The 27454-nt window shown below is 44.0% G+C and overlaps 1 protein-coding gene across 3 annotated transcripts; it reads left to right on the top strand.

The window, feature by feature from the left end:
• The first annotated feature begins 1385 nt into the window (after positions 1-1385).
• Positions 1386-27454, top strand: LOC120029522 (josephin-1-like). Of its 3 annotated transcripts, none has more exons than XM_038974778.1 (5): positions 1386-1530; positions 2005-2887; positions 3240-3368; positions 7754-7948; positions 25698-27454. In XM_038974778.1, exons 2-5 carry the CDS (start codon positions 2583-2585, stop codon positions 25798-25800), a joined length of 732 nt encoding a protein of 243 aa, XP_038830706.1. In that variant the 5' UTR covers positions 1386-1530; positions 2005-2582; the 3' UTR covers positions 25801-27454. The 3 variants fall into 3 exon arrangements, with proteins under 3 accessions (XP_038830706.1, XP_038830708.1, XP_038830707.1); XM_038974780.1 differs by having other exon boundaries at positions 1931-2887; XM_038974779.1 differs by having other exon boundaries at positions 1386-2887.

Raw genomic sequence — 27454 nt, 5'->3', positions numbered from 1 at the left:
ATACATATGTTTTACCGTTTAGAAATGAATGCTGCACTTTATGTATCTAGTCCCCCATTTGAAAGTGTCATACGGTGCATTCTGAAAAAGTATTCAGACCCTTTGACTTTTTCCACCTTTTGTTGTATTACAGCCTTATTCAAAAATGTATTAAATAGTTTTTTCCCTCATCAATCTACACACAATACCCCATAATGACAAAGTGATGGCGGCTGATGAATGGCACGATAATGGGCCTCAGGATCTAGTCACGGTATCTCTGTGCATTCAAATTGCTATTTATAAAATGCAATTGTGTTCATTGTCTATAGTTTATGCCTGTCCATACCATAACCCCACCAACACCATGTGTCACTCTGTTCACAACGTTAACATCAGCAAACCACTCGCTCGTATGATGCCATACACATGGTCTGCAGTTGTGAGGCCGGTTGGACGTACTGCCAAATTCTCTATAACAACGGAGGTGGTTTACGGTAGAGAAATTAACATTCAATTGTCTGGCAACAGCTCTGGTGGACATTCCTGCAGTCAGCATGCCAATTGCACACTCCCTCAAAAGTTGAGACATCTGTGGTATTGTGTTGTGTGACAAAACTGCACATTTTAGAGTGGCCTTTTAGTGTCCCCAGCACCAGGTGCACCTGTGTAATGTTAATGCTGTTTAATCAGCTTCTTGATATGCCACACCTGTCAGGTGGATGGATTATCTCGGCAAAGGAGAAATGCTCACTAATGGGATGTAAACCAAACATTTTAGGGAAATACTATTTTTGTGAGTATTGAACATTTCTGTTATCCTTTATTTCAGCTCATGAAACTTGGGACCAACACTTTATATTTTTGTTCAGTGTAAAAGGTTTAGCTTCACTGTCCAAATAAATACATAAGGGAGTGTATGTGCAATTTTTTATCATTTTTTTTGTCACTTTTGGATTCTAGGTTTGTTATCTGGGTAAGTTATCTTCTTTGGGGAATTGATCCTCATGAGTTCCTTGTCTCTGCATGGATTATTGTTAAGTATGTAAGACTTGGCCTGGGCTTGTTGGGTAACAGCTTGTTTTGTAAAAACAATGTCAATATCTTGTGTCCTCTTTCTCCATGGTTTCATAATTTATTTGAAACTTTAAAAAAATGCCTCAGAAAATAAATGCAGTGACTATTTTCTGGTGGTGTAACTAAATCAAAAGAGCTCTTCCATTAATTGTGTCCGTTTTTATGTTTGGAGAGATCAGATGTTTTTTTCAAAAGCTACATTGGAACATTTTTGGCCACGCCCTTTATATATGAAAATAAACTGAAATCTCGGGTTTCGAAGTCTCACGGGAGGGACTACATTACGCAGATAGGTCTGACGCAGGCTATGACAATCGAATGACGTTTTGCGCATGCTCATGGAGATCTACGGAGCTAGAAGGGGGGGAAAAGTGCAAAAGACAAAGGACTAAACAACCCACGAAAAGAGGCTAAACGATTAATTTCACCAGGATTATGACACGCCTACTACAGTAGTATCTCATAAAGAGAAAGGTATGTGGCAACAGAAACATCTACGAAATATGAAAGGTTTCACATGCATGTTTACGCTATCAAGAGTGGCGTGTACAGCTAGCTGCCCATAGTATAATCTAGTCGTTGTACTGGATTTTAGCTAGAGCGATTAATTTGAATATCATGTAGATTTTAAACATATTTCGTTAATCTGTAAATATCACTTGTTTCACAGAATAGTGAAGAATGCCTAGACTCTTGCGTCTGTTGTCTCGCTATATCAGTTTAGTGTGATGTTGCCTATTCCACAAACCTGCTTCTCTTATCCAGTCAGCTTCTAGTATAAATGTTTACCCTCTGTCTTGTGTTCCTTCCTTCTGACCACTGCTGAAAGAACGCTTTAGAAAAACACCTGGTAATTCCTATCTCTTTCTTTCAGCATGACAAACACTTGATTTGGGTGGTGACAACTTTATTTAACATGCATTTCTGCCTCTCGTCTTCCTACCTCAGTTTTATGCCTAAGGAGTCCTGTCTGTCTACACATCACAGAGCCTCATGTATCAAGTCCCTCACATCTTTTCCACTGGAACTGACTCCTCATGGTGGAACCGTGGTACTCTTTGGGTTCTCTAGAAATGGAAAGAACTAGTCAACTTTAGTCTAGTGACAGTTGAGGTGCAAAAAAAAAAAAAGTCACGAGGACGGACGTCAGAATGGAGGAAGTTGAAAAAAGAGATGCATGCTCTTGCTTCTCTTCCTAGTATTTGTTTTGCTATAGATGTGACCTTGGGGGTTCATTATCTTTTTACTCTGACGTAGCTGCATAAATGTTCACACCCTCCTTTTTTGCTCTCATAATTCAATCTGGGCCTTACTCCACACTTGGAACATTTTGTTTTCCAGCAGTTTTTTAAAATTTCTACCAGTCAGCACTTTTGAAACAGCAGGTTAGCTGAAGTGGCCTGGCCCACCTCAGTGTCACCCAGTAACCCACCTCCCCCTTCCCTTGCCACACGCACGCCCCTCCAGCAGCTGAGAGGTTGCCATGGCGACGGTAGTTGTGTCGGCATAGCGACAGGGTGACAGTGATGGGGAGTACTCCATTTTCTGGTAAGGGGAGGGGGGGAGGAGGGCTGCAGGACCTGGGCTGTATGCCATGGAAGCTGAGCAAGCAGAAAGGGATGGTGGGGGGTGAGGTGGGGGGAGGGACGGGAGGGGGGGAGGAGAGGTCGGACCTGAGAGAGCATGATATCTCGACCCCTCCGGCCCCGCCTCCAACCCCCATCTACCACGAGAAGCAACGGCGCGAGCTGTGTGCTCTGCATGCGCTCAATAACGTCTTCCAGGATGGGGCGGCTTTCAGCAGGGATACACTCCAGGACATCTACCAGAGGTGAGGGGTTGTTGTGTCTTCTAGGGCAGTGTTTCCCAACTCGTCCTTGAGTACCCCCCCAACTGAACACATTTTTGTTGTAACCCCAGACAAACTCACTTGATTCAACTCATTGAGGGCGTTGTGATTTGTTGACGAGTTGAATCAGGTGTCCTTCTGTGGGTACTCGAGGACTGGAGTTAGGAAACTGCTCTAGGGGAGGGATTTATCTTCTCCATTCTCTCTCACTCATATTCCTCTCCTCTTTCCATCTCCCTCTCTTTCTTTCTCCCCCTTCTGCATCTCTCCCTTTTCACACTTTTTCTTTCTCGTTTATTCTGTCCTCCTCACTATCTCGTCCCTCTCTCCACAGACTCTCTCCCGGCACTCTGGTAACCCCCCACAAGAAGAGCGTGCTGGGAAATGGGAACTATGATGTGAATGTCATTATGGCCGCCCTGCAGACCCGAGGGTTCGAGGCTGTCTGGTGGGATAAAAGAAGGTACACCTCTGTTCTCATTAAAGCTATATGGTCTTCTACCCTATCTAGTTATTTAACTAACGTTTTAGTTTTTTTATTTATTGGCCCATCCACCAGTCTCCTTCTTTGGAGGACAAAAGTAACTTACATTTTTTTTTTTTATGCAGCTTTTTTGTAACATACATTTTAGAATATTTCTAATCCCTTAGTATTCACATATTGTAAGTTAAAGATGAATATTCAAGTTTCACCGTCCAACAAAATGCTTTCTTGCAGGGTAAGCATGCAACAACAAGAAATAATAAAAGATAAGAAGATGAACATAGTAAATGGCTCAGTAGAATATAATAAACTTTTTAGCGTAAGTATAATACAGGAAGGCACAATTTTATAGTGCGGTATTTACGCGTATCAGAGAAATAGGTGTTCCTCTTGTCCAGATGTGTGTAACTTGTGCCGTAATAGTAAATAAGAGTCTGGTAGCAGCAATTGTGGGGAGTGAGTGCTTGTGTGCCAAGGTGCGGAGAGTCGTGTCCAGTTCAAGTGTTCAGCAGTCTGATGGCTTGTAGATGGTTGGTGTCAGACTTGATGCTCTGATACCGTCTGCCCGTCGTTAAGGGAGCTGAACTGTAGTCAATGAACAGCATTCTCTTTTTTTTTTTTTACCCCTTTTCCTCCCCAATTTCGTGGTATCCAATTGGTAGTAGTTACAGTCTCATCGCTGCAACTCCCGTACGGACTCGGGAGAGGCGAAGGTCGAGAGCCATGCGTCCTCCGAAACACAACCCAAGGCTCCGCACTGCTTCTTGAAACAACGCATATCCAACCCGGAAGCCAGCTGCACCAATGTGTCGGAGGAAACACTGTACACCTGGCGACCTGGTCAGCGTGCACTGCGCCCAGCCCGCCACAGGAGTAGCTAGTGCGCGATGAGACAAGGATATTCATGCCAGCCAAACCCTCCCTAACCCGGACGACGCTGGGACAATTGTGCGTCGCCCCATGGACCTCCCGGGTCGCGGCCGGCTGCGACAGAGCCTGGGCTCGAACCCAGAATCTCTGGTGGCACAGCTAGCACTGCGATGCAGTGCCTTAGACCACTGCGCCACCCGGGAGGCCAATGAACAGCATTCTCACATAGGTGTTCCTCTTGTCCAGATGTGTTGGAGTTGAGTGAATAGCGATGGAAATGGCATCTTGAGTGGATCTGTTAGAAACGGTAAGCAAATTGGAGTGGGTCCAGTGTGTCTGACATGCTAGCCTTGATGTGGGCCATGACCAGCCTCTCGAAGCACTTCATGATGATGGGTGACGCGGCGGTAGTCATTTGGGCACCTTGGTTTTCTTGGGCACTGGGACGATGGTGGTCTCCTTGAAGCAAGTGGGGACTACAGCCTGGGAAAGAGACAGGTTGAAGATGTCCGAGGAGACGCCCGCCAGCTGGTCAGCGCACACTCTGAGGATGCGGCCAGGGAAGCCATCTGGGCCGGCGGATTTGTGAGTATTCACTCTTTTGAGTTTCTCACGTCAGCCTCGGAGCATGAAAGCACCTGGTGGTCGTCTGGAGCAACGAGAGCCTTCCTGGATTTCTCTGTATTGTCTGCCTTGCAGCGAGCACACAATATCTTCAGCTGGGAGGGAGGCTTCAGTGGTCACTACACACAGCTGGATTTTCCTTTGTAGTCCGTGATAGCCTGTAGTCCTTATCATAAGGCGTCGCGGGTCTGAGTTGTCAAACATCGATTCAAGTTTGAGTTTGTAATATCTCTTCGCGTCCCTAATGGATTTGTGGCGCTTGTACCCACTTGCCTTGTATGTGTTGCACGTCATTGATTCTTCTGGGTTTGTTCTGCTGAGATTGAATGCAGTACGGGCTCTCAGAATGGTATGGATTTCTCCTTCATCCAGGGTTTTTGGTTGGGATATGTCCGGATTGTTATTGTGGGTACAACGTCAACACATTTCCTAATGAAGCCTGTGAAGAGGAATATACATTGTCAAATGTTGGATGAATCCTGAGCAAATTCCAATCAGTATCCTCAAAACATCATTGAGTCTTCCTCTGTCCAGTGCCTCACTATTGTGTTGGTGGCTTCCTCTTGAGTTGCTGCTTGTAGGGGGGGAGTAGAAACAGAGACATGAAGTGGGGGTGGGGGAGTGCTTTGTACGCTCATGATCCAGTACTTTGTTTCCTCTTTGTAGGATACATGTTGGTGATACTTTTGAAGAATTTGTTTTAAACTTGCTTGGTTAAAATCTCCCGCGACATTAAATACTGCTTCCGGGTGAGCGGATTCTTGCTAGTTAATGTTCTTGTGCAGTTCACTGAGTGCCGCCTTGATGTTTGCTTGTAGCAGTATGTACACAGCTGTGATAATAAAACACGTGAATTCCCTCTACATATAGTGGGGTTATTTTACCATCAGAAACTCCAGGTGTGGTGAGCAGGAGCTCAAGATGTTTTCAACTTTGTTACACCAGGAATTGTTGATGAGGATAGCATACACCTCCCCCCTACTCTTACCAGAAGCCGCTGTTCGATCCATACGGAAAATGGAAAAGCTGCCTGGTTGAATAGCAGAGTCGGGTGAACTGTCCGTAAGCCATGTCTCTGTAAGAGCAAAGACGCAGGATTCCCTGATTTTCCTCTGCTATAGTCAACAATATAATAAGACTATTATATTACCAGCAAATATCCAATTGAAGCCTTGCTCGGAGTTCATCAAGTACATTTTCCCATTGATTGGACATGAGAAAATAAACTTTGAACTCAGAGCAAGGCTTCAATTGCAGATTTGCTGATAATATGATAGTCTTATTATTGTTGACTATAGATTTCCAAATCTCCCAACAATGCTATTTGTAGGGTTAATACCAGAATACATTAATAATTCTGTCTTCGCAGCAAATCTGCAGAGATGGTTGTATGCCCCTTTATATATAACATTCTGTTGGTGGTAATTTTAAATTGAAAAACGCAAAGTGTTTTCATGCATTTTTATCCAAAGTAATGCATTTGGCCCAAGCAGGAAAATCAAAATCCACAACACTGGTGTTGCAAACACCATCCAACCCACTGAGCCATTGGAACCACAGTGCTATGCTTGTTCATACTCTCCATCTTGTTTACCGCTCTCCGGTTTGGTGCATGTGCTGTTGTCAGCAACTATTTCAGTCAGCTCAGCCCTGCTCAATTTAGGTAACTTCAATCACTGGCCGTACACCAGCAATAGAGGAAAGATGAAGGCTTATTTACATATCCTCTTCATTCTGAATCCCTGTTGAGCACAAGGTAGTAAAACAAGGTTAAGGCTACTCATGATTACCCAAACAGATTCTGAAAATCAAAACAAGTTGAGCTATTTTTTACATTCAGCATCACTCCGTCAAGGGAAATATTTGCTTTCTTTCTAACAATGATATCTACATATATTTCAGGATGTTGTGTATCCCTGGAAGTAAACTAAATTGTTAACAGTTTTGAGAACACAGCTTGTCTGAAAATAAGTGGTCTCTTGGCACAACTTACACCCGGAATGGGGTAGGTTGAGCATAGGGACAGTGGCTCAACTTCCGTTGTCAAGTTCTCTGCATTTTGAGGCTACTAGCCAATGAAACAGACTTGATACGTTTAGCAAGCTCAGACTCCATGTCATAAAATAAGTTACTGAAATCTTCAGTAATTTTGCCATTCATTTTCTGTTAATTACCAATCTATCGTAACTTTGGTAATTTCCTTCAGTGTCATTCTATTTTTTCATTCCTTGCTGCTGCTTGAATCTCCCCTTCTCTCACTTCCTTGGCTGCTCTCTCAAGAACCTCAAGGGGGGGCTAGACCCCTGCAAGTTTTATGTTTGTATACACAGGGCATGATGTTTACACTCAGGGTATGAGTTCATGCACATGGCACATATAAGATGCATAAAACGGACAATGTAATGATCATTTGTATGGGGTATGGTGGCCATTGGCTCAACTTACACCCAGTCAAACATTTTGATTATATTAGCCCACACAGCTACAAGGATGCACTTTCATGCCAGGTTTAGGACCTCATATTGTAGCTTATAGAGACCCTAATGTGTAAAATGATCTACTTTGGTTTATACTTTGGTTTATATACAAACATCATGAAACCTATAACACAAATTAATTTGACTTTGTTAAAATCCAGTTTTTTGGGACCTTTTCTCTCTTTACCTCTTCCTAAATATTTGGTCACATGATTAATTTTGTGTATGGTTTCGTAGAAACAAGGGGTGGATCAACTAACCCCATGGCTCAACTTACCCCACTCTGACCTACAGACATCATCATGGATTTTACAACATTTAAGTAGCTACTGAAAATCCACTCCTGCAAGACCAATGAACTGTGTGATTGACTTGTGTATTGTATTCCTGCAGGGATGTGGGCAGTATAGCTCTGTCCAACGTAACAGGCTTCATCCTGAACGTCCCGTCCAATCTGCGATGGGGTCCACTGCGTCTGCCACTCAAACGGCAGCACTGGATAGGGGTGCGGGAGGTGGACGGAGTCTATTACAACCTCGACTCCAAACTACGCAGCCCACACACCATCGGAAACCCTGATGAGCTCAGGTACTGCGTGTGTTGGTGTGTCATCCCAATTATGGTGTCCTGACCATTGGATTAAGCCCACCATAATTTGCATTGTTCATTGTGCATTCGGACCCCTTCCCTTTTTCCACATTTTGTTACGTTACTGCCTCATTCTAAAATGTGTGTATATATGATTTAAAAATAATCTACACACAATACCCCATCACTACAAAGCGAAAACTGGTTTTTAGAAATGTTTGCAAATGTATAAACTGATACCTAATTTGAATAAGTATTCAGACCCTTTGCTATGAGACTCGATATTGAGCTCAGATGCATCCTGTTAACATTGATCATCCTTGAGATGTTTCAACAACTTGATTGGAGTCCACCTGTGGTAAATTCAATTGATTGGACATGATTTGGAAAGCCACACACCTGTGTGTCTATATAAGGTCCAACAGTTGACAGTGCATGTCAGAGAAAAAAAACAAGCAATAAGGTTGACTGAATTGTCCGTAGAGGTCCGAGACAAGATTGTGTCGAGGCACAGATCTGGAGAAGAGTTCCAAAAAATGTCCCCAAGAACACAGTGGCCAAAGTTTACATACACTTATGGTTGGAGTCATTAAAAATAGATTTAACCACTCCACAAATTTCTTGTTAAACTATAGTTTTGGCAAGTCGGTTAGAACATTTACTTAGCATGACAAGTAATTTTTCCAACAATTGTTTACAGGCAGATTATTTCACTTATAATTCACGGTATCACAATTCCAGTGCGTCAGAAGTTTACATACACTAAGTTTATTGTTCTGTCTCCTAGAGATGAACTTATTTCGGTGCGAGAAGTGCAAATCAATCCCAGAACCACAGCAAAGGACCTTGTGAAGATGCTGGAGGAAACTGGTACAAAAGTATCTATATCCACAGTAAAATGAGTCCTATATGAACATAACCTGAAAGGCCGCTCAGCAAAGAAGAAGCCACTGCTCCAAAACCACCATAAAAAAGCCAGACTACGGTTTGCAACTGCACATGGGGACAAAGATCATACTTTTTGGAGAAATGTCCTCTGGTCTGATGAAACAAAAATAGAGCTGTTGGGCCATAATCACCATCGTTATGTTTGGAGGAAAAAGGTGGAGGCTTGCAAGCCGAAGAACACCATCCCAACCGTGAAGCACAGGGGTGTTAGCATCATGTTGTGAGGGTGCTTTGCTGTAGGAGCGACTGGTGCACTAAACAAAATAGATGGCATCATGAGGAAAGAAAATTATGTAGATATATTGAGGTCAGTGGGTGGGTCATGGTGTGGGGTGGCATTTCTTTGGGGGGCCGCACAGCCCTCCATGTGCTCGCCAGAGGTAGCCTGACTGCCATTAGGTACCGAGATGAGATCCTCAGACCCCTTGTGAGACCATATGCTGGTGCGGTTGGCCCTGGGTTCCTCCTAATGCAAGACAATGCTAGACCTCATGTGTCAGCAGTTCCTGCAAGAGGAAGGCATTGATGCTATGGACTGGCCCGCCCGTTCCCCAGATCTGAATCCTATTGAGCACATCTGGGACATCATGTCTCGCTCCATCCACCAATGTCACGTTGCACCACAGACTGTCCAGGAGTTGGCGGATGCTTTAGTCCAGGTCTGGGAGGAGATCCCTCAGGAGACCATCCGCCACCTCATCAGGAGCATGCCCAGGCGTTGTAGGGAGGTCATACAGGCACGTGGAGGCCACACACACTACTGAGCCTCATTTTGACTTGTTTTAAGGACATTACATCAAAGTTGGATCAGCCTGTAGTGTGGTTTTCCACTTTAATTTTGAGTGTGACTCCAAATCCAGACCTCCATGGGTTGATACATTTGATTTCCATTGATCATTTTTGTATGATTTTGTTGTCAGCACATTCAACTATGTAAAGAAAAAAGTATTTAATAAGAATATTTCATTCATTCAGATCTAGGATGTGTTATTTTAGTGTTCCCTTAATTTTTTTGAGCAGTGTATATATATGTATGTGTGTGTATATATATTTTAAATGCCTCTTTCTCCCCAATTTCGTGATAGTTACAGTCTTGTCCCTTCGCTGCAACTCCCGTACGGACTCGGGAGAGGCGAAGGTCGAGAGCCGAAACACAACCCAGCCAAGCCGCACTGCTTCTTGACACAATGCCCGCTTAACCCAGAGGCCAACCGCACCAAGGTGTCGGAGGAAACGCCATACTCCCGGTCGCGGCCGGCTGCGACAGAGCCTTGACTCAAACCAGGATCTCTAGTGGCACAGCTAGCACTCCGATGCAGTGTCTTGCGCCACTTGGGAGGCCCGGCCTCAATCATTCTTAACTGGAAGAAGTGTGGATCCACCAAGACTTCCTAAAGCTGGCCGCTCGTCCAAACTGAGAAATTGTGGGGGAAGGGCCTTGGTCAGGGAGGTGACCAAGAACCCGATGGTCACTGACAGAGCTCCAGAGTTCCTCTGTGCATATGGGAGAAACTTCCGGTCGGACAACCATCTCTGCAGCACTCCACCAATCAGGCCTTTATGGTAGAGTGGCCAGACAGAAGCCACTCCTAAGTAAAAGGCACATGACAGCCCGCTTGGAGTCTGCCAAAAGGCAGCTAAAGGACTCTGACCATGAGAAACAAATTTCTCTGGTCTGATGAAACCAAGATTGAACTCTTTGGCCTGAATGCCAAGTGTCACGTCTGGAGGAAGCCTGGCACCATCTCTACGGTGAAGCATGGTGGCAGCATCATGCTGTGGGGATGTTTTTCAGCAGCAGGGACTGGGAGACTAGTCAGGATCAAGGGAAAGATGAACGGAGCAAAATACAGAGAGATCCTTGATGAAAACCTGCTCCAGAGTGCTCAGGACCTCAGTCTGGGGCAAAGGTTCACCTTCCAACAGGACAACGACCCTAAGCACACAGCCAAGACAATGCAGGATTGTCTTCGGGACAAGTGTCTCAATGTCATTGAGTGGGTCAGCCAGAGCCCGGACTTGAACCCGCTCAAACATCTCTGGAGAGGCCTGGATGGGCAGCGACGCTCCCGATCAAACCTGACAGAGCTTGAGAGGATCTGCAGAGAAGAATGGGAGAAACTTCAAAATACAGGTGTGCCAGGCTTGTAGCGTCATACCCAAGAAGACTCGAGTCTGTAATCGCTGCCAAAGGTGCTTCAACAAAGTACTGAAAAGGGTCTGAATACTTATGGAAATGTAATGTTTGTTATTTATTTTGAATACAGTTGCAAAATAATCTAAACCTGTTTTTGCTTTGTTATTATGGGATATTGTGTTTATATTGAGGGGAGAAAAACGTTTATTCGATTTTAGAATAGGGCTGTAACAAAATAGTCAAGGGGTCTGAATATTTTCCAATTGCACTGTATATTGTGGAGCATCCAAAAAAACGAGTTATATTTGTAGCTCCCTCCAGTAACCACGAGCACAACCGTTCCTTGATTTTAACTGGCAGCTTTATACTGTAGTTTTAGTCAGAATTATCACCTTCCATGATAACTATAAAGTAAATGAAAATACAGTTAAGCACACTCTTACAACCTCCTTATCTTACGAGTGACTTATTAGCTTGGTATAACTCTGAAGTGCTTATACATAAACAGTTTAGCCGGCGCTATAACAGTATCAGATTAAACACATGAATAAAGGAAAAATACCTCATCGGCTGCTTATTACAGAAGGGAGGAAATCAAACTTCACACTTATTCCTGGCATGAATTCACACTTCATTCTTAATTATTATAACGTTACCATCCTAACATACATGCTTCAAGCTTTACGAACTACACCCGATGACATAAACTCAGCTAACACAGCGCGGGATTGCCTTCCCTCCAAAAGTGTGTTGCTACAATAAGGATCCCCGTTACAACAGTTATTAGCTACGTAGTTCCGCTTGTCTTATCATTTCCCCCGCACAGCAAACACGTAAACAATTCAAACAAAAAACAACGACATAGACTTACAGGTTAACTGTCACACTCCCACCAATCACCGGTGATTTCTGTGAAAGGGGTCTGCAGGTTTCTTGATCGGCTTCCACGTCCTTGGTGTCGTACTCTTTCATGATAGTGCTTGACGAGCAGCACTGACAAGTGGCTATCTCTTGGCAGGATGCTTCACATGGGAATGAAGAGTTGCATGAGCCAAGCGACCTCCCACCCTGAGGATAACTTGCTCATCCAGAAATGGACTCAATTTATGCAACTTGCTTGCTTTATCTTTGGTCTTGATGTCTTTCTGGTGCCTAAGGTTGTGTATCTCTTGGGAGAAGGCTGCTTCTTGAACCATCTTTATAATGGTGAGCTCTGCCTCTCTCCTTCTATGCTTGTAGCTTCGCTGGACCTCAATTTTAAGCCTATGGCTTGAGAACTTGTGAAGGTGATCTAGTAACGATCTTTCTTCCTTTGCCTGGGTATCATGGACCAGGGATTTCTGCAGCTCTGGATCATTGTCTGAGAACTCTCCCCCCTTGACTTGTCCTTTGGGAAGTTCTTCTTGCCAAAGAAAGTCTGGACCTGTGAACCAGTTGGAAGCCATGAGCTGTTCTGATGTGAGACCTCTGGAAGCATGATCCGCAGGATTATCTTCAGAGGTCACATATCTCCATTGTTCGGGATCTGTGCTTTGCTTAATGCGTTGAATACGGTTAGCTACAAAGACGTGGAATCTTCTGGCTTCATTGTTGATGTAGCCAAGAATTACCTTCGAGTCTGTCCAGAAGTATTCCTGTAGACCTTGTATCTCTAGCTCCCTTTTGTGCATGTCACTTGTTCGAACAGCTACCACCGCTGCTGAAAGTTCCAGTCGTGGTATGGTCGTAACCTTGGAAGGGGCGACTCTCGACTTCCCCATAACTAGGGAGCAATGAACTTCTCCTGCTGTGCTGATTGTTCTGAGATATGAGCACTCTCCATAACCTGAGGTACTGGCGTCGGAGAAGTGATGGAGCTCATAACTCTGCGCCTCCTTGAAACTTGATGGCAAGTAGCCTCGTTGGATCCTTACTTCAGAGAAGTTTTGTAGACCTTGGAGCCAGAATTCCCACTGGGAACGTAGGTCATCTGGAAGGGGGTCATCCCAGTCGATCTTGTCACGACACATCTGCTGCACGATCTGCTTCCCTGACAGGACAAAGGGTGCCACAAACCCAAGCGGATCATATACAGAGGCTACTGTAGACAACACTCCTCTTCTTGTGAGTGGGCGTTCCTTGACAACTACTCTAAACTGGAACTCGTCTGATGCGATACACCACAGTACACCAAGCGCTCTCTCCATGTGTGGTTCACCCAGAGCCATATCCAGGTCTTTGGCACCCTCGGCACGTTCTTCCTTGGGAATTGTGGCTATAATTCCCTTGCTGTTTGAGAAACTTGTGCAACCGAAGTTTGCCGATGCTGCAAAGCTCTCTTGCTTCTTTCACCAGCTGGGCCGCTTCAGCTTCAGACGATACGCTCGTCAACCCATCATCAACATAAAAGTTCCTTTCTATAAACTGGATAGACTTCTCGCTGAAGCTTCCTCGTCCTTCGGCAGCAAGATGTTTGAGACCATAGTTGGCGCAACCAGGAGATGAAGTTGCGCCGAACAAGTGGACCTTCATACGATACACTGAGGGTTGAGACTCTAGATCTCCGTTCTCCCACCAAAGGAACCATAGATAATCTTGGTCTTCTGCTTTCACATGAAACTGGTGGAACATGCGCTCTACGTCACACATGATTGCAACTGGACCCTTACAAAAATGACAAAGGACACCCAGCAATGTGTTTGTCAACTCTGGACCGGTAAGGAGATGGTCATTCAAGGACGTCTCTCTCAACTTAGCTGAGCAGTCAAAGACGACTCGTATCTTTCCAGGCTTTTGTGGGTGATAAACCCCATGGTGCGGGATGTACCATGCTGGATGCTTGTTAATTTCCTCTTTGGAGACCTTCTCAGCATCTCCACAAGCTATGGTATCTTCCACGAATGCTGTGTAGTCCTTGTAGTACTGCTTGTCTCTCCTTAGCCTCCTTTCCAGGCACTTGAGACGGTGAACTGCACATGTTTTATTGTTCGGCAGGTTGGGTCTTTCTTCCTTAAAACGGCAGCGGCATCTCATAATGTCCATTGTCCTTACGTCTGATGCCCGCTTTCATTTTTGTCAGGAACCGGATATCCTCTTGAGATATGAGGTCCTCTTCTGCAGCTCTCTCGTTGAAGTCGGATTCAAGCGTCTTGATAATGTCCAGTGCTGTGATTACCTCTCCTACGTGTGTTCTACAAACATAGTGTACTTGATTTGTGAGGTTGGAGGAAGATTGAAGGCTTGGCCATAGTCGATACATGGGTTTCCATAGCTGACTATGCTCCAGCCAAGGTCTGTTCTCTGAGCAAAAGGCTGATTTCTTTTACCAGACACAATTTCTCTTGAAAGGAGAGCCTGGGAGCAGTTGTAGCCAATTAAGAGACCGACATCACAGCTCTGTTGAGGAGCAATCTCCTCTGCAATGTGTTCAAGATGAGACCATGCTCTTGCAGTCTCTGGAGTAGGAATATGATCTCTGTTTGCAGGAATTAACTCTCTCGAGTAGGTCGTTGGCAGAGGGATTTTCTTCTCCAAGTAAAACCCTCTAACCTGCAAACCAGACAGCTTCTGGCAGGGCACGATGGTATTCCTTGAAGCCATTGTAGAGAGTTTCAGTTGGACTGGCTCCTTCCTTGTATTGAGAGCTTTTGTTGTCCCTTCAAGGATAAAAGTGGTGTCGCTCTGGGTGTCAAGAAGTGCATACACAAGAACTTCACGATCTGGCTCGCTTGTGGTTGACACCCATACTGGAATGATTGTGGAGGTGAGTGTTGTTAATGTCCCTTACAACTCTGTTAGATATAGCCTCACTTGACACTCTTGTCCCCTTATCTTGTGGGGGGCTCTGTCTTCCTATCCCTTAACCTTTCTTTAGTACGATCTTTGTGCAGGCAGGATGGATGCCTCCTCTGACACGTGTCACAGGTGTTCCTGTTATCACAATCTTTCGAACGATGCCCAGGCCTTAAACAGCCAAAGCACAATTTATTCTCTTGAACAAACTTCTGTCGCTCTGCGGTGGGCTTATCCGTGAACTTCCAACATTTGTGGAGACTGTGACCTGACTTCCCACAGAAGACACAACTAGTAACAGTATCTTTCTCAGAGTTAGTTGCTAATACCCTTGCTCCGGGGCTTTGAATGCTTGGCATCTTAGGTTTTCCATCTTCGCTTGGTTTCAAAGCATGAAGGGATGTTACAGGATTGCAAGCGATCTTTGCTTCTCTCGTGAGAAACTTCACAAACTGACTGAAGCTTGGAAAGGTCTCAGTTTCTTCTAAGATGTCTATGACCTTTCTATTCCATCTTGAAGTTAGCCAATCTGGAAGTTTAGCAAGGATCTTTTGGTTTTCATTACAGTCATTAAGCACCTCCAGGCCCTTTATTCTGAGACATAGCAGCGAAGAAAGTCTACAAGGTCTCTAAGTTCAAGACTGTCCTTGGATCCTATCTTAGGCCATGCATTGAGCTTATCTCTGAAGGACTTGGCGATGAGGAATTTGTTTCCGTACCTTTCTTCAAGAATGGTCGACGCAGCATGGTAGGCTGTCTCTGTTCCTAACATAAAGTAACTTTCGATGGCTTTCTTGGCAGGCCCACCGACATATTTTCTTAAGTAATATATCTTCTCAGTTGCTGGTATGTTCTTCCTGTCTATCAGAGTCTGAAAAGAGACCTTCCAGTCAGTGAACGAGAGTGGTTCTCCATTGAATGTTACTGGTTCTGGTATGGGGAGGCGGCTTTCACTGATTGATTCCGCCAGTAACCTGAACATGGTCTTGGTGCTATCTTCTTGTTGTGTGCTTGTCACAACGTGTTGTGGTGAGACTGTGAAATGAGACACTTCTGTGCATGAATTCTTTCACAGATTTGCAGTTAGAGACTAGTTCTCTTTTCTCGTCCTCTGAGTTTATCTTGCTCATACACTTGCATCCGCGCCTTGGCAGCATTTAGTTTCTTGAGCACTTCTAGGCGCTCTAACTCTCTACGCTTGTCTTCTAGCGTCCTTCGTCTGGCAGCATTTTCTACCTCTAACTTGACTCGCAGTCTAGCTTCTTCTAAGCTGCGTTTCACAGCCTCCGCTTCTTGCTCCGCTGTCCTCTTCTTATCTTCATCTTCGAGTCTCTGAAGCTCTTCTAGTTGGCGTTCTTGCTTAACCATTACTTCTAAAGCTGCTTGGTTAGCAGCAACTTCTGCCGCAGCCTCTTGTCTCTTGACAGATGACACGCTTGAGCGTCTGGAATTGACCTTTGAGTTGCTTTGAGACTGGGAGGAAGCACTTGAGGGCTGATAGTTGAGACTTGACTTATGTGAGAGTTCGGACATGCACACGGAATTGCTGTCCTTTCAGTGCAGCTCTATCTGGTTACTTTGACCTTCCCTGCCTTTTTAAATGACACCTTACCGTCTTGATAAGACATTGTAACTGCTTCACAAGTATCAACTCTGCGTCGTGTATCGTCGTCGGGAATGTCGATTTGACGCAAATTTACATAGACAAGGTTTAGTTCTGTAGAGGTATGACTAATCTTGTTTAAGAGGTCTTCTAGTAGGTCTTCAGAGTAACAGCCTGTCAGTAACTGTTTTGCTTCCTTTACCAGAGCCTTCCACTTTTCATAGCTGACCCTGAAACGATGTTCGAGCTGTCTCCACCTTTCGTCGCGCAGTTCTGCCCTTTTCAGTTAACCTGCCCTTTTCGTGGCTCTTGTTGTGATATCTCATTAGCAGCCTCTGTATCATCATTCGCTGGCAGCAGTGACTCCACACCAGTCTGGGTCTCTTCCTGCTGCTCTGTTTGTTCTGATGAAGGCTTGAAGTTTGCAAGGTGTTGCTGCTCAACTTGACTCACCCCATCTCTATCACCTTTATTGAAACTACCTCTGACATTCTAAATCAAATCAATTCTAGGTAAGGTTTGGATAAGTGAGTAGGTAATTTATACTCCAATTCACACCTTAGTATGTGGTATAAACATGTATAATGCTTGTAACAAAGGCTTGAACAAACACCTTACCAAACAATTACACTATTAACTTACAGGTGAAAATAGGTGTACGCTGACCCTTAATGTAACTATATATATATATATATATATATATATATATATATATATATATATATAGTAAGTATCAAATAATATTTTTCCAGTAATACACATACCAGCGATACATTAAGATAGAAAGAGCAAATGCATAATACCAGCGTCTTGATGAAATACACAACTATCTCCAGTCCTTACGAATTGTAATATTAAAGTCTCTTATTAGCTGTTCACAAGGCTCGGACCACCTTCAAACACCTTGACTTGTACTTGCGTATCAGACTTTTCTGTTAGTCTTGACCTTATGTTGCCTCACCACGCTTCCTTATGTGGAGATTTTCTTCTTAGGTTGCAGGTAGGTGCAAAACTCTTATCTGGCCTACCAGGATTTGGGAATCTTGTAGACGTTTTACAGCTGGATGAGATTCTTCTTTCTCTCTTGCTCGTGAAGAGCATTGAGTTCTCACTGTAGCTCCCTCCAGTAACCACGAGCACAACCGTTCCTTGATTTTAACTGGCAGCTTTATACTGTAGTTTGTCAGAATTATCACCTTCCATGATAACTATAAAGTAAATGAAAATACAGTTAAGCACACTCTTACAACCTCCTTATCTTACGAGTGACTTATTAGCTTGGTATAACTCTGAAGTGCTTATACATAAACAGTTTAGCCGGCGCTATAACAGTATCAGATTAAACACATGAATAAAGGAAAAATACCTCATCGGCTGCTTATTACAGAAGGGAGGAAATCAAACTTCACACTTATTCCTGGCATGAATTCACACTTCATTCTTAATTATTATAACGTTACCATCCTAACATACATGCTTCAACCTTTACGAACTACACCCGATGACATAAACTCAGCTAACACAGCGCGGGATTGCCTTCCCTCAAAGTGTGTTGCTACAATAAGGATCCCCGTTACAACAGTTATTAGCTACGTAGTTCCGCTTGTCTTATCATTTCCCCCGCACAGCAAACACGTAAACAATTCAAACAAAAAACAACGACATAGACTTACAGGTTAACTGTCACACTCCCACCAATCACCGGTGATTTCTGTGAAAGGGGTCTGCAGGTTTCTTGATCGGCTTCCACGTCCTTGGTGTCGTACTCTTTCATGATAGTGCTTGACGAGCAGCACTGACAAGTGGCTATCTCTTGGCAGGATGCTTCACATGGGAATGAAGAGTTGCATGAGCCAAGCGACCTCCCACCCTGAGGATAACTTGCTCATCCAGAAATGGACTCAATTTATGCAACTTGCTTGCTTTATCTTTGGTCTTGATGTCTTTCTGGTGCCTAAGGTTGTGTATCTCTTGGGAGAAGGCTGCTTCTTGAACCATCTTTATAATGGTGAGCTCTGCCTCTCTCCTTCTATGCTTGTAGCTTCGCTGGACCTCAATTTTAAGCCTATGGCTTGAGAACTTGTGAAGGTGATCTAGTAACGATCTTTCTTCCTTTGCCTGGGTATCATGGACCAGGGATTTCTGCAGCTCTGGATCATTGTCTGAGAACTCTCCCCCCTTGACTTGTCCTTTGGGAAGTTCTTCTTGCCAAAGAAAGTCTGGACCTGTGAACCAGTTGGAAGCCATGAGCTGTTCTGATGTGAGACCTCTGGAAGCATGATCCGCAGGATTATCTTCAGAGGTCACATATCTCCATTGTTCGGGATCTGTGCTTTGCTTAATGCGTTGAATACGGTTAGCTACAAAGACGTGGAATCTTCTGGCTTCATTGTTGATGTAGCCAAGAATTACCTTCGAGTCTGTCCAGAAGTATTCCTGTAGACCTTGTATCTCTAGCTCCCTTTTGTGCATGTCACTTGTTCGAACAGCTACCACCGCTGCTGAAAGTTCCAGTCGTGGTATGGTCGTAACCTTGGAAGGGGCGACTCTCGACTTCCCCATAACTAGGGAGCAATGAACTTCTGCTGTGCTGATTGTTCTGAGATATGAGCACTCTCCATAACCTGAGGTACTGGCGTCGGAGAAGTGATGGAGCTCATAACTCTGCGCCTCCTTGAAACTTGATGGCAAGTAGCCTCGTTGGATCCTTACTTCAGAGAAGTTTTGTAGACCTTGGAGCCAGAATTCCCACTGGGAACGTAGGTCATCTGGAAGGGGGTCATCCCAGTCGATCTTGTCACGACACATCTGCTGCACGATCTGCTTCCCTGACAGGACAAAGGGTGCCACAAACCCAAGCGGATCATATACAGAGGCTACTGTAGACAACACTCCTCTTCTTGTGAGTGGGCGTTCCTTGACAACTACTCTAAACTGGAACTCGTCTGATGCGATACACCACAGTACACCAAGCGCTCTCTCCATGTGTGGTTCACCCAGAGCCATATCCAGGTCTTTGGCACCCTCGGCACGTTCTTCCTTGGGAATTGTGGCTATAACTCCCTTGCTGTTTGAGAAACTTGTGCAACCGAAGTTTGCCGATGCTGCAAAGCTCTCTTGCTTCTTTCACCAGCTGGGCCGCTTCAGCTTCAGACGATACGCTCGTCAACCCATCATCAACATAAAAGTTCCTTTCTATAAACTGGATAGACTTCTCGCTGAAGCTTCCTCGTCCTTCGGCAGCAAGATGTTTGAGACCATAGTTGGCGCAACCAGGAGATGAAGTTGCGCCGAACAAGTGGACCTTCATACGATACACTGAGGGTTGAGACTCTAGATCTCCGTTCTCCCACCAAAGGAACCATAGATAATCTTGGTCTTCTGCTTTCACATGAAACTGGTGGAACATGCGCTCTACGTCACACATGATTGCAACTGGACCCTTACAAAAATGACAAAGGACACCCAGCAATGTGTTTGTCAACTCTGGACCGGTAAGGAGATGGTCATTCAAGGACGTCTCTCTCAACTTAGCTGAGCAGTCAAAGACGACTCGTATCTTTCCAGGCTTTTGTGGGTGATAAACCCCATGGTGCGGGATGTACCATGCTGGATGCTTGTTAATTTCCTCTTTGGAGACCTTCTCAGCATCTCCACAAGCTATGGTATCTTCCACGAATGCTGTGTAGTCCTTGTAGTACTGCTTGTCTCTCCTTAGCCTCCTTTCCAGGCACTTGAGACGGTGAACTGCACATGTTTTATTGTTCGGCAGGTTGGGTCTTTCTTCCTTAAAACGGCAGCGGCATCTCATAATGTCCATTGTCCTTACGTCTGATGCCCGCTTTCATTTTTGTCAGGAACCGGATATCCTCTTGAGATATGAGGTCCTCTTCTGCAGCTCTCTCGTTGAAGTCGGATTCAAGCGTCTTGATAATGTCCAGTGCTGTGATTACCTCTCCTACGTGTGTTCTACAAACATAGTGTACTTGATTTGTGAGGTTGGAGGAAGATTGAAGGCTTGGCCATAGTCGATACATGGGTTTCCATAGCTGACTATGCTCCAGCCAAGGTCTGTTCTCTGAGCAAAAGGCTGATTTCTTTTACCAGACACAATTTCTCTTGGAAGGAGAGCCTGGGAGCAGTTGTAGCCAATTAAGAGACCGACATCACAGCTCTGTTGAGGAGCAATCTCCTCTGCAATGTGTTCAAGATGAGACCATGCTCTTGCAGTCTCTGGAGTAGGAATATGATCTCTGTTTGCAGGAATTAACTCTCTCGAGTAGGTCGTTGGCAGAGGGATTTTCTTCTCCAAGTAAAACCCTCTAACCTGCAAACCAGACAGCTTCTGGCAGGGCACGATGGTATTCCTTGAAGCCATTGTAGAGAGTTTCAGTTGGACTGGCTCCTTCCTTGTATTGAGAGCTTTTGTTGTCTCTTCAAGGATAAAAGTGGTGTCGCTCTGGGTGTCAAGAAGTGCATACACAAGAACTTCACGATCTGGCTCGCTTGTGGTTGACACCCATACTGGAATGATTGTGGAGGTGAGTGTTGTTAATGTCCCTTACAACTCTGTTAGATATAGCCTCACTTGACACTCTTGTCCCCTTATCTTGTGGGGGGCTCTGTCTTCCTATCCCTTAACCTTTCTTTAGTACGATCTTTGTGCAGGCAGGATGGATGCCTCCTCTGACACGTGTCACAGGTGTTCCTGTTATCACAATCTTTCGAACGATGCCCAGGCCTTAAACAGCCAAAGCACAATTTATTCTCTTGAACAAACTTCTGTCGCTCTGCGGTGGGCTTATCCGTGAACTTCCAACATTTGTGGAGACTGTGACCTGACTTCCCACAGAAGACACAACTAGTAACAGTATCTTTCTCAGAGTTAGTTGCTAATACCCTTGCTCCGGGGCTTTGAATGCTTGGCATCTTAGGTTTTCCATCTTCGCTTGGTTTCAAAGCATGAAGGGATGTTACAGGATTGCAAGCGATCTTTGCTTCTCTCGTGAGAAACTTCACAAACTGACTGAAGCTTGGAAAGGTCTCAGTTTCTTCTAAGATGTCTATGACCTTTCTATTCCATCTTGAAGTTAGCCAATCTGGAAGTTTAGCAAGGATCTTTTGGTTTTCATTACAGTCATTAAGCACCTCCAGGCCCTTTATTCTGAGACATAGCAGCGAAGAAAGTCTACAAGGTCTCTAAGTTCAAGACTGTCCTTGGATCCTATCTTAGGCCATGCATTGAGCTTATCTCTGAAGGACTTGGCGATGAGGAATTTGTTTCCGTACCTTTCTTCAAGAATGGTCGACGCAGCATGGTAGGCTGTCTCTGTTCCTAACATAAAGTAACTTTCGATGGCTTTCTTGGCAGGCCCACCGACATATTTTCTTAAGTAATATATCTTCTCAGTTGCTGGTATGTTCTTCCTGTCTATCAGAGTCTGAAAAGAGACCTTCCAGTCAGTGAACGAGAGTGGTTCTCCATTGAATGTTACTGGTTCTGGTATGGGGAGGCGGCTTTCACTGATTAATTCCGCCAGTAACCTGAACATGGTCTTGGTGCTATCTTCTTGTTGTGTGCTTGTCACAACGTGTTGTGGTGAGACTGTGAAATGAGACACTTCTGTGCATGAATTCTTTCACAGATTTGCAGTTAGAGACTAGTTCTCTTTTCTCGTCCTCTGAGTTTATCTTGCTCATACACTTGCATCCGCGCCTTGGCAGCATTTAGTTTCTTGAGCACTTCTAGGCGCTCTAACTCTCTACGCTTGTCTTCTAGCGTCCTTCGTCTGGCAGCATTTTCTACCTCTAACTTGACTCGCAGTCTAGCTTCTTCTAAGCTGCGTTTCACAGCTTCCGCTTCTTGCTCCGCTGTCCTCTTCTTATCTTCATCTTCGAGTCTCTGAAGCTCTTCTAGTTGGCGTTCTTGCTTAACCATTACTTCTAAAGCTGCTTGGTTAGCAGCAACTTCTGCCGCAGCCTCTTGTCTCTTGACAGATGACACGCTTGAGCGTCTGGAATTGACCTTTGAGTTGCTTTGAGACTGGGAGGAAGCACTTGAGGGCTGATAGTTGAGACTTGACTTATGTGAGAGTTCGGACATGCACACGGAATTGCTGTCCTTTCAGTGCAGCTCTATCTGGTTACTTTGACCTTCCCTGCCTTTTTAAATGACACCTTACCGTCTTGATAAGACATTGTAACTGCTTCACAAGTATCAACTCTGCGTCGTGTATCGTCGTCGGGAATGTCGATTTGACGCAAATTTACATAGACAAGGTTTAGTTCTGTAGAGGTATGACTAATCTTGTTTAAGAGGTCTTCTAGTAGGTCTTCAGAGTAACAGCCTGTCAGTAACTGTTTTGCTTCCTTTACCAGAGCCTTCCACTTTTCATAGCTGACCCTGAAACGATGTTCGAGCTGTCTCCACCTTTCGTCGCGCAGTTCTGCCCTTTTCAGTTAACCTGCCCTTTTCGTGGCTCTTGTTGTGATATCTCATTAGCAGCCTCTGTATCATCATTCGCTGGCAGCAGTGACTCCACACCAGTCTGGGTCTCTTCCTGCTGCTCTGTTTGTTCTGATGAAGGCTTGAAGTTTGCAAGGTGTTGCTGCTCAACTTGACTCACCCCATCTCTATCACCTTTATTGAAACTACCTCTGACATTCTAAATCAAATCAATTCTAGGTAAGGTTTGGATAAGTGAGTAGGTAATTTATACTCCAATTCACACCTTAGTATGTGGTATAAACATGTATAATGCTTGTAACAAAGGCTTGAACAAACACCTTACCAAACAATTACACTATTAACTTACAGGTGAAAATAGGTGTACGCTGACCCTTAATGTAACTATATATATATATATATATATATATATATATATATATATATATATATATATATATATATAGTAAGTATCAAATAATATTTTTCCAGTAATACACATACCAGCGATACATTAAGATAGAAAGAGCAAATGCATAATACCAGCGTCTTGATGAAATACACAACTATCTCCAGTCCTTACGAATTGTAATATTAAAGTCTCTTATTAGCTGTTCACAAGGCTCGGACCACCTTCAAACACCTTGACTTGTACTTGCGTATCAGACTTTTCTGTTAGTCTTGACCTTATGTTGCCTCACCACGCTTCCTTATGTGGAGATTTTCTTCTTAGGTTGCAGGTAGGTGCAAAACTCTTATCTGGCCTACCAGGATTTGGGAATCTTGTAGACGTTTTACAGCTGGATGAGATTCTTCTTTCTCTCTTGCTCGTGAAGAGCATTGAGTTCTCACTGTAGCTCCCTCCAGTAACCACGAGCACAACCGTTCCTTGATTTTAACTGGCAGCTTTATACTGTAGTTTTAGTCAGAATTATCACCTTCCATGATAACTATAAAGTAAATGAAAATACAGTTAAGCACACTCTTACAACCTCCTTATCTTACGAGTGACTTATTAGCTTGGTATAACTCTGAAGTGCTTATACATAAACAGTTTAGCCGGCGCTATAACAGTATCAGATTAAACACATGAATAAAGGAAAAATACCTCTGGCTGCTTATTACAGAAGGGAGGAAATCAAACTTCACACTTATTCCTGGCATGAATTCACACTTCATTCTTAATTATTATAACATTACCATCCTAACATAGTGGGGCAAAAAAGTATTTAGTCAGCCACCAATTGTGCAAGTTCTCCCACTTAAAAAGATGAGGCCTGTAATTTTCATCATAGGTACATTTCAACTATGACAGACAAAATGAGAAAAAAAATTCCAGAAAATCATATTGTAGGATTTTTAATGAATTTATTTGCAAATTATGGTGGAAAATAAGTATTTGGTCACCTACAAACAAGCAAGATTTCTGTCTCTCACAGACCTGTAACTTACTTCTTCTTTAAGAGGCTCCTCTGTCCTCCACTCGTTACCTGTATTAATGGCACCTGTTTGAACTTGTTATCAGTATAAAAGACACCTGTCCACAACCTCAAACAGTCACACTACAAACTCCACTATGGCCAAGACCAAAGAGCTGTCAAAGGACACCAGAAACAAAATTGTAGACCTGCACCAGGCTGGGAAGACTGAATCTGCAATAGGTAAGCAGCTTGGTTTGAAGAAATCAACTGTGGGAGCAATTATTAGGAAATGGAAGACATACAAGACCACTGATAATCTCCCTCGATCTGGGGCTCCACGCAAGATCTCACCCCGTGGGGTCAAAATGATCACAAGAACGGTGAGCAAAAATCCCAGAACCACACGGGGGGACCTAGTGAATGACCTGCAGAGAGCTGGGACCAAAGTAACAAAGCCTACCATCAGCAAGGGCATTGAAGATGAAACGTGGCTGGGTCTTTCAGCATGACAATGATCCCAAACAAACCGCCCGGGCAACGAAGGAGTGGCTTCGTAAGAAGCATTTTAAGGTCCTGGAGTGGCCTAGCCAGTCTCCAGATCTCAACCCCATAGAAAATCTTTGGAGGGAGTTGAAAGTCCATGTTGCCCAGCAACAGCCCCAAAACATCACTGCTCTAGAGGAGATCTGCATGGAGGAATGGGCCAAAATACCAGCAACAGTGTGTGAAAACCTTGAAGACTTACAGAAAACGTTTGACCTCTGTTGGCAATGACAACAAAGGGTATATAACAAAGTATTGAGAAACTTTTGTTATTCACCAAATACTTATTTTCCACCATAATTTGCAAATAAATTCATAAAAAATCCTACAATGTGATTTTCTGGATTTTTTTCCTTCTCACTTTGTCTGTCATAGTTGAAGTGTACCTATGATGAAAATTACAGGCGCCTCTCATCTTTTTAAGTGGGAGAACTTGCACAATTGGTGGCTGACTAAATACTTTTTTGCCCCACTGTACATGCTTCAACCTTTACGAACTACACCCGATGACATAAACTTAGCTAACACAGCGCGGGATTGCCTTCCCTCAAAGTGTGTTGCTACAATAAGGATCCCCGTTACAACAGTTATTAGCTGCGTAGTTCCCGCTTGTCTTATCATTTCCCCCGCACAGCGAACACGTAAACAATTTAAACAAAAAACAACGACATAGGTTAACTGTCAGTTACAATATTCATGTATCCACTAGATGATGCCTCATAGTAATACATAAGAGGTTCATTAAGTCTCATTCCCTTTGCTAAATAATAGATCATTCCACGGCCGCCATCCACAATGGTGATCGATCTTTGTCTAACGCCTAATGAATAACAAGCTGATATCTTTATTCTTCTGTTCTTTCAATTCCATCCACACAACAGGAAGTTCCTGCGTCACCAGCTGAGAGGGAAAAACTGTGAGCTCTTATTGGTGGTGTCTGAGGAGGTGGAGGTCCACCAAACATGGAGGTCAGATGGCTGTTGATTGAATGTGCCCGCCAACCTTTTCTCTACCGGATTAGACTTTTCCCAGTTGCTGCTCAGGATAACAGACGTGGTCCATGCAGGGTATAGATTGAAAAGCAGGTGGTGTTGTGCTCAGCCAATCACACAGATGCGCACTGGCCGGATGTACTTTTTTTGCTTACTCACCCATTGCTGGACTCTGGCTGAAACCTGAAGTGATGAAGGAAATGGACGCATACAGGGAGGTCACGAAGAATTCACACTACAACACTTAGATTTATGAACATACTGTTTGGGATTCTGTGTTTATATATTGATTATTTTTCAATGTTTCTTTTTTGTTGTTGTACATTACTGTTTCCAAGTATGGGAGGCGTGTGACTGTGTAATACACCAGTATCTATCTCTCGCTCTCTCCCTCCTGTTTACCCCTGTACTGTATATTCACTGATGCATCTTCATATTTCTCTCCTCTTTTTCTTTGTGTATCTCTATTTGTCATTCTCTGCTCTACTACGACTGTACATCTCTTCTTTAGCTCAGTGTCTCTTCCTCTGTCACCACTCACAATTAGTTTTTCACTCGGCCAACATTAAATCCCCCCCAGTATATGCAGCTGTTTTATCCTTTCAGTTACTGCTGAGGCCATCGTTCTGTTAGTAGAAATCCTTGCTAGTTCCTGTCTTCACACTAGAATTCCTCTAAGCTAAGGTTGTGTTAGGCCCAGGTATTGACAAATGGCTGGATACTGTAACAAGGTAGAGCCAGGAGGGTTTCAATGTGATCTGACCAGGAAAATCCACCAACCTGTGTTATCGGCTAGTCACAGCCCATGGGGAGTTATTTTCTGTTTTGTAGTAAAGAAAAACTCCTGAGCAATTGACCATGGCTAAGTAGTTATTTCCAAAAATTCACCTGCCAAATATACAGAATTGTGGAATCAGTAGAAATGGTTATTATACCCAAGGTTTAGAATTGTTCACTGAAAATGCACTGTTAGATTTTGATCTATCTGTAGATGCCATGGCTGAAATGTCCAGAATGCTGAGTGAGTTGTGAGAAGTGGAGTAAGAGGGGAAAAGGTTGACAGTTGAGCGAATAATAGAAAGAGAAAGTGATCCATGTGTAGAAGGAAAAAGTGAAAGAACGGCATGAGTCCAGCCAGACCATGTTAGTTTTTGAAATGAGGAATTTGTGTTGGTTGATGGGTCTTTATCATCACAACAACATTGTGTATTATTGAAGACTTGATAAGGCCTTTAATGTGTTTACAGAGGAAGCGGGCATTATTCTCTACCTAAAGAGGGGTTGTTGAATTTTGCTCCTCATTGGCTCAATCCCAACAGTTTTCCTATTCATCTGAGCATCCAATCGCTGGTTCATTAAACTGATAATTTAATCATTTGCAGCTATCACTAATCATGAGACAAATCAATTCGGTTGTTGGACTGAGGCTTCCCCTAGGGGAATTCAGGTTGGGCAACCAAACTCACAGGTAGAAAATCCCCTCACTACTTTAAACCAGGGTGTTTTGGGGGGAAACTGGTGACAGAGGATTTTGATTTTGCCATGACAATCCCACCCACCTTCTCCCCTCTATTGAAGGGTCCTGTTGTGTTATTTTCTCTTGTTTTTCACAAAAATAAAATGCTTGTAATGGCACTTTATGTACA

This window comes from Salvelinus namaycush, chromosome 35, assembly GCF_016432855.1.
Source record: "Salvelinus namaycush isolate Seneca chromosome 35, SaNama_1.0, whole genome shotgun sequence".
NCBI lineage: Eukaryota > Metazoa > Chordata > Actinopteri > Salmoniformes > Salmonidae > Salvelinus > Salvelinus namaycush.
The sequence above is the reverse complement of the archived record's forward strand: the minus strand, read 5'-3'. Positions and strand labels throughout refer to the sequence as shown.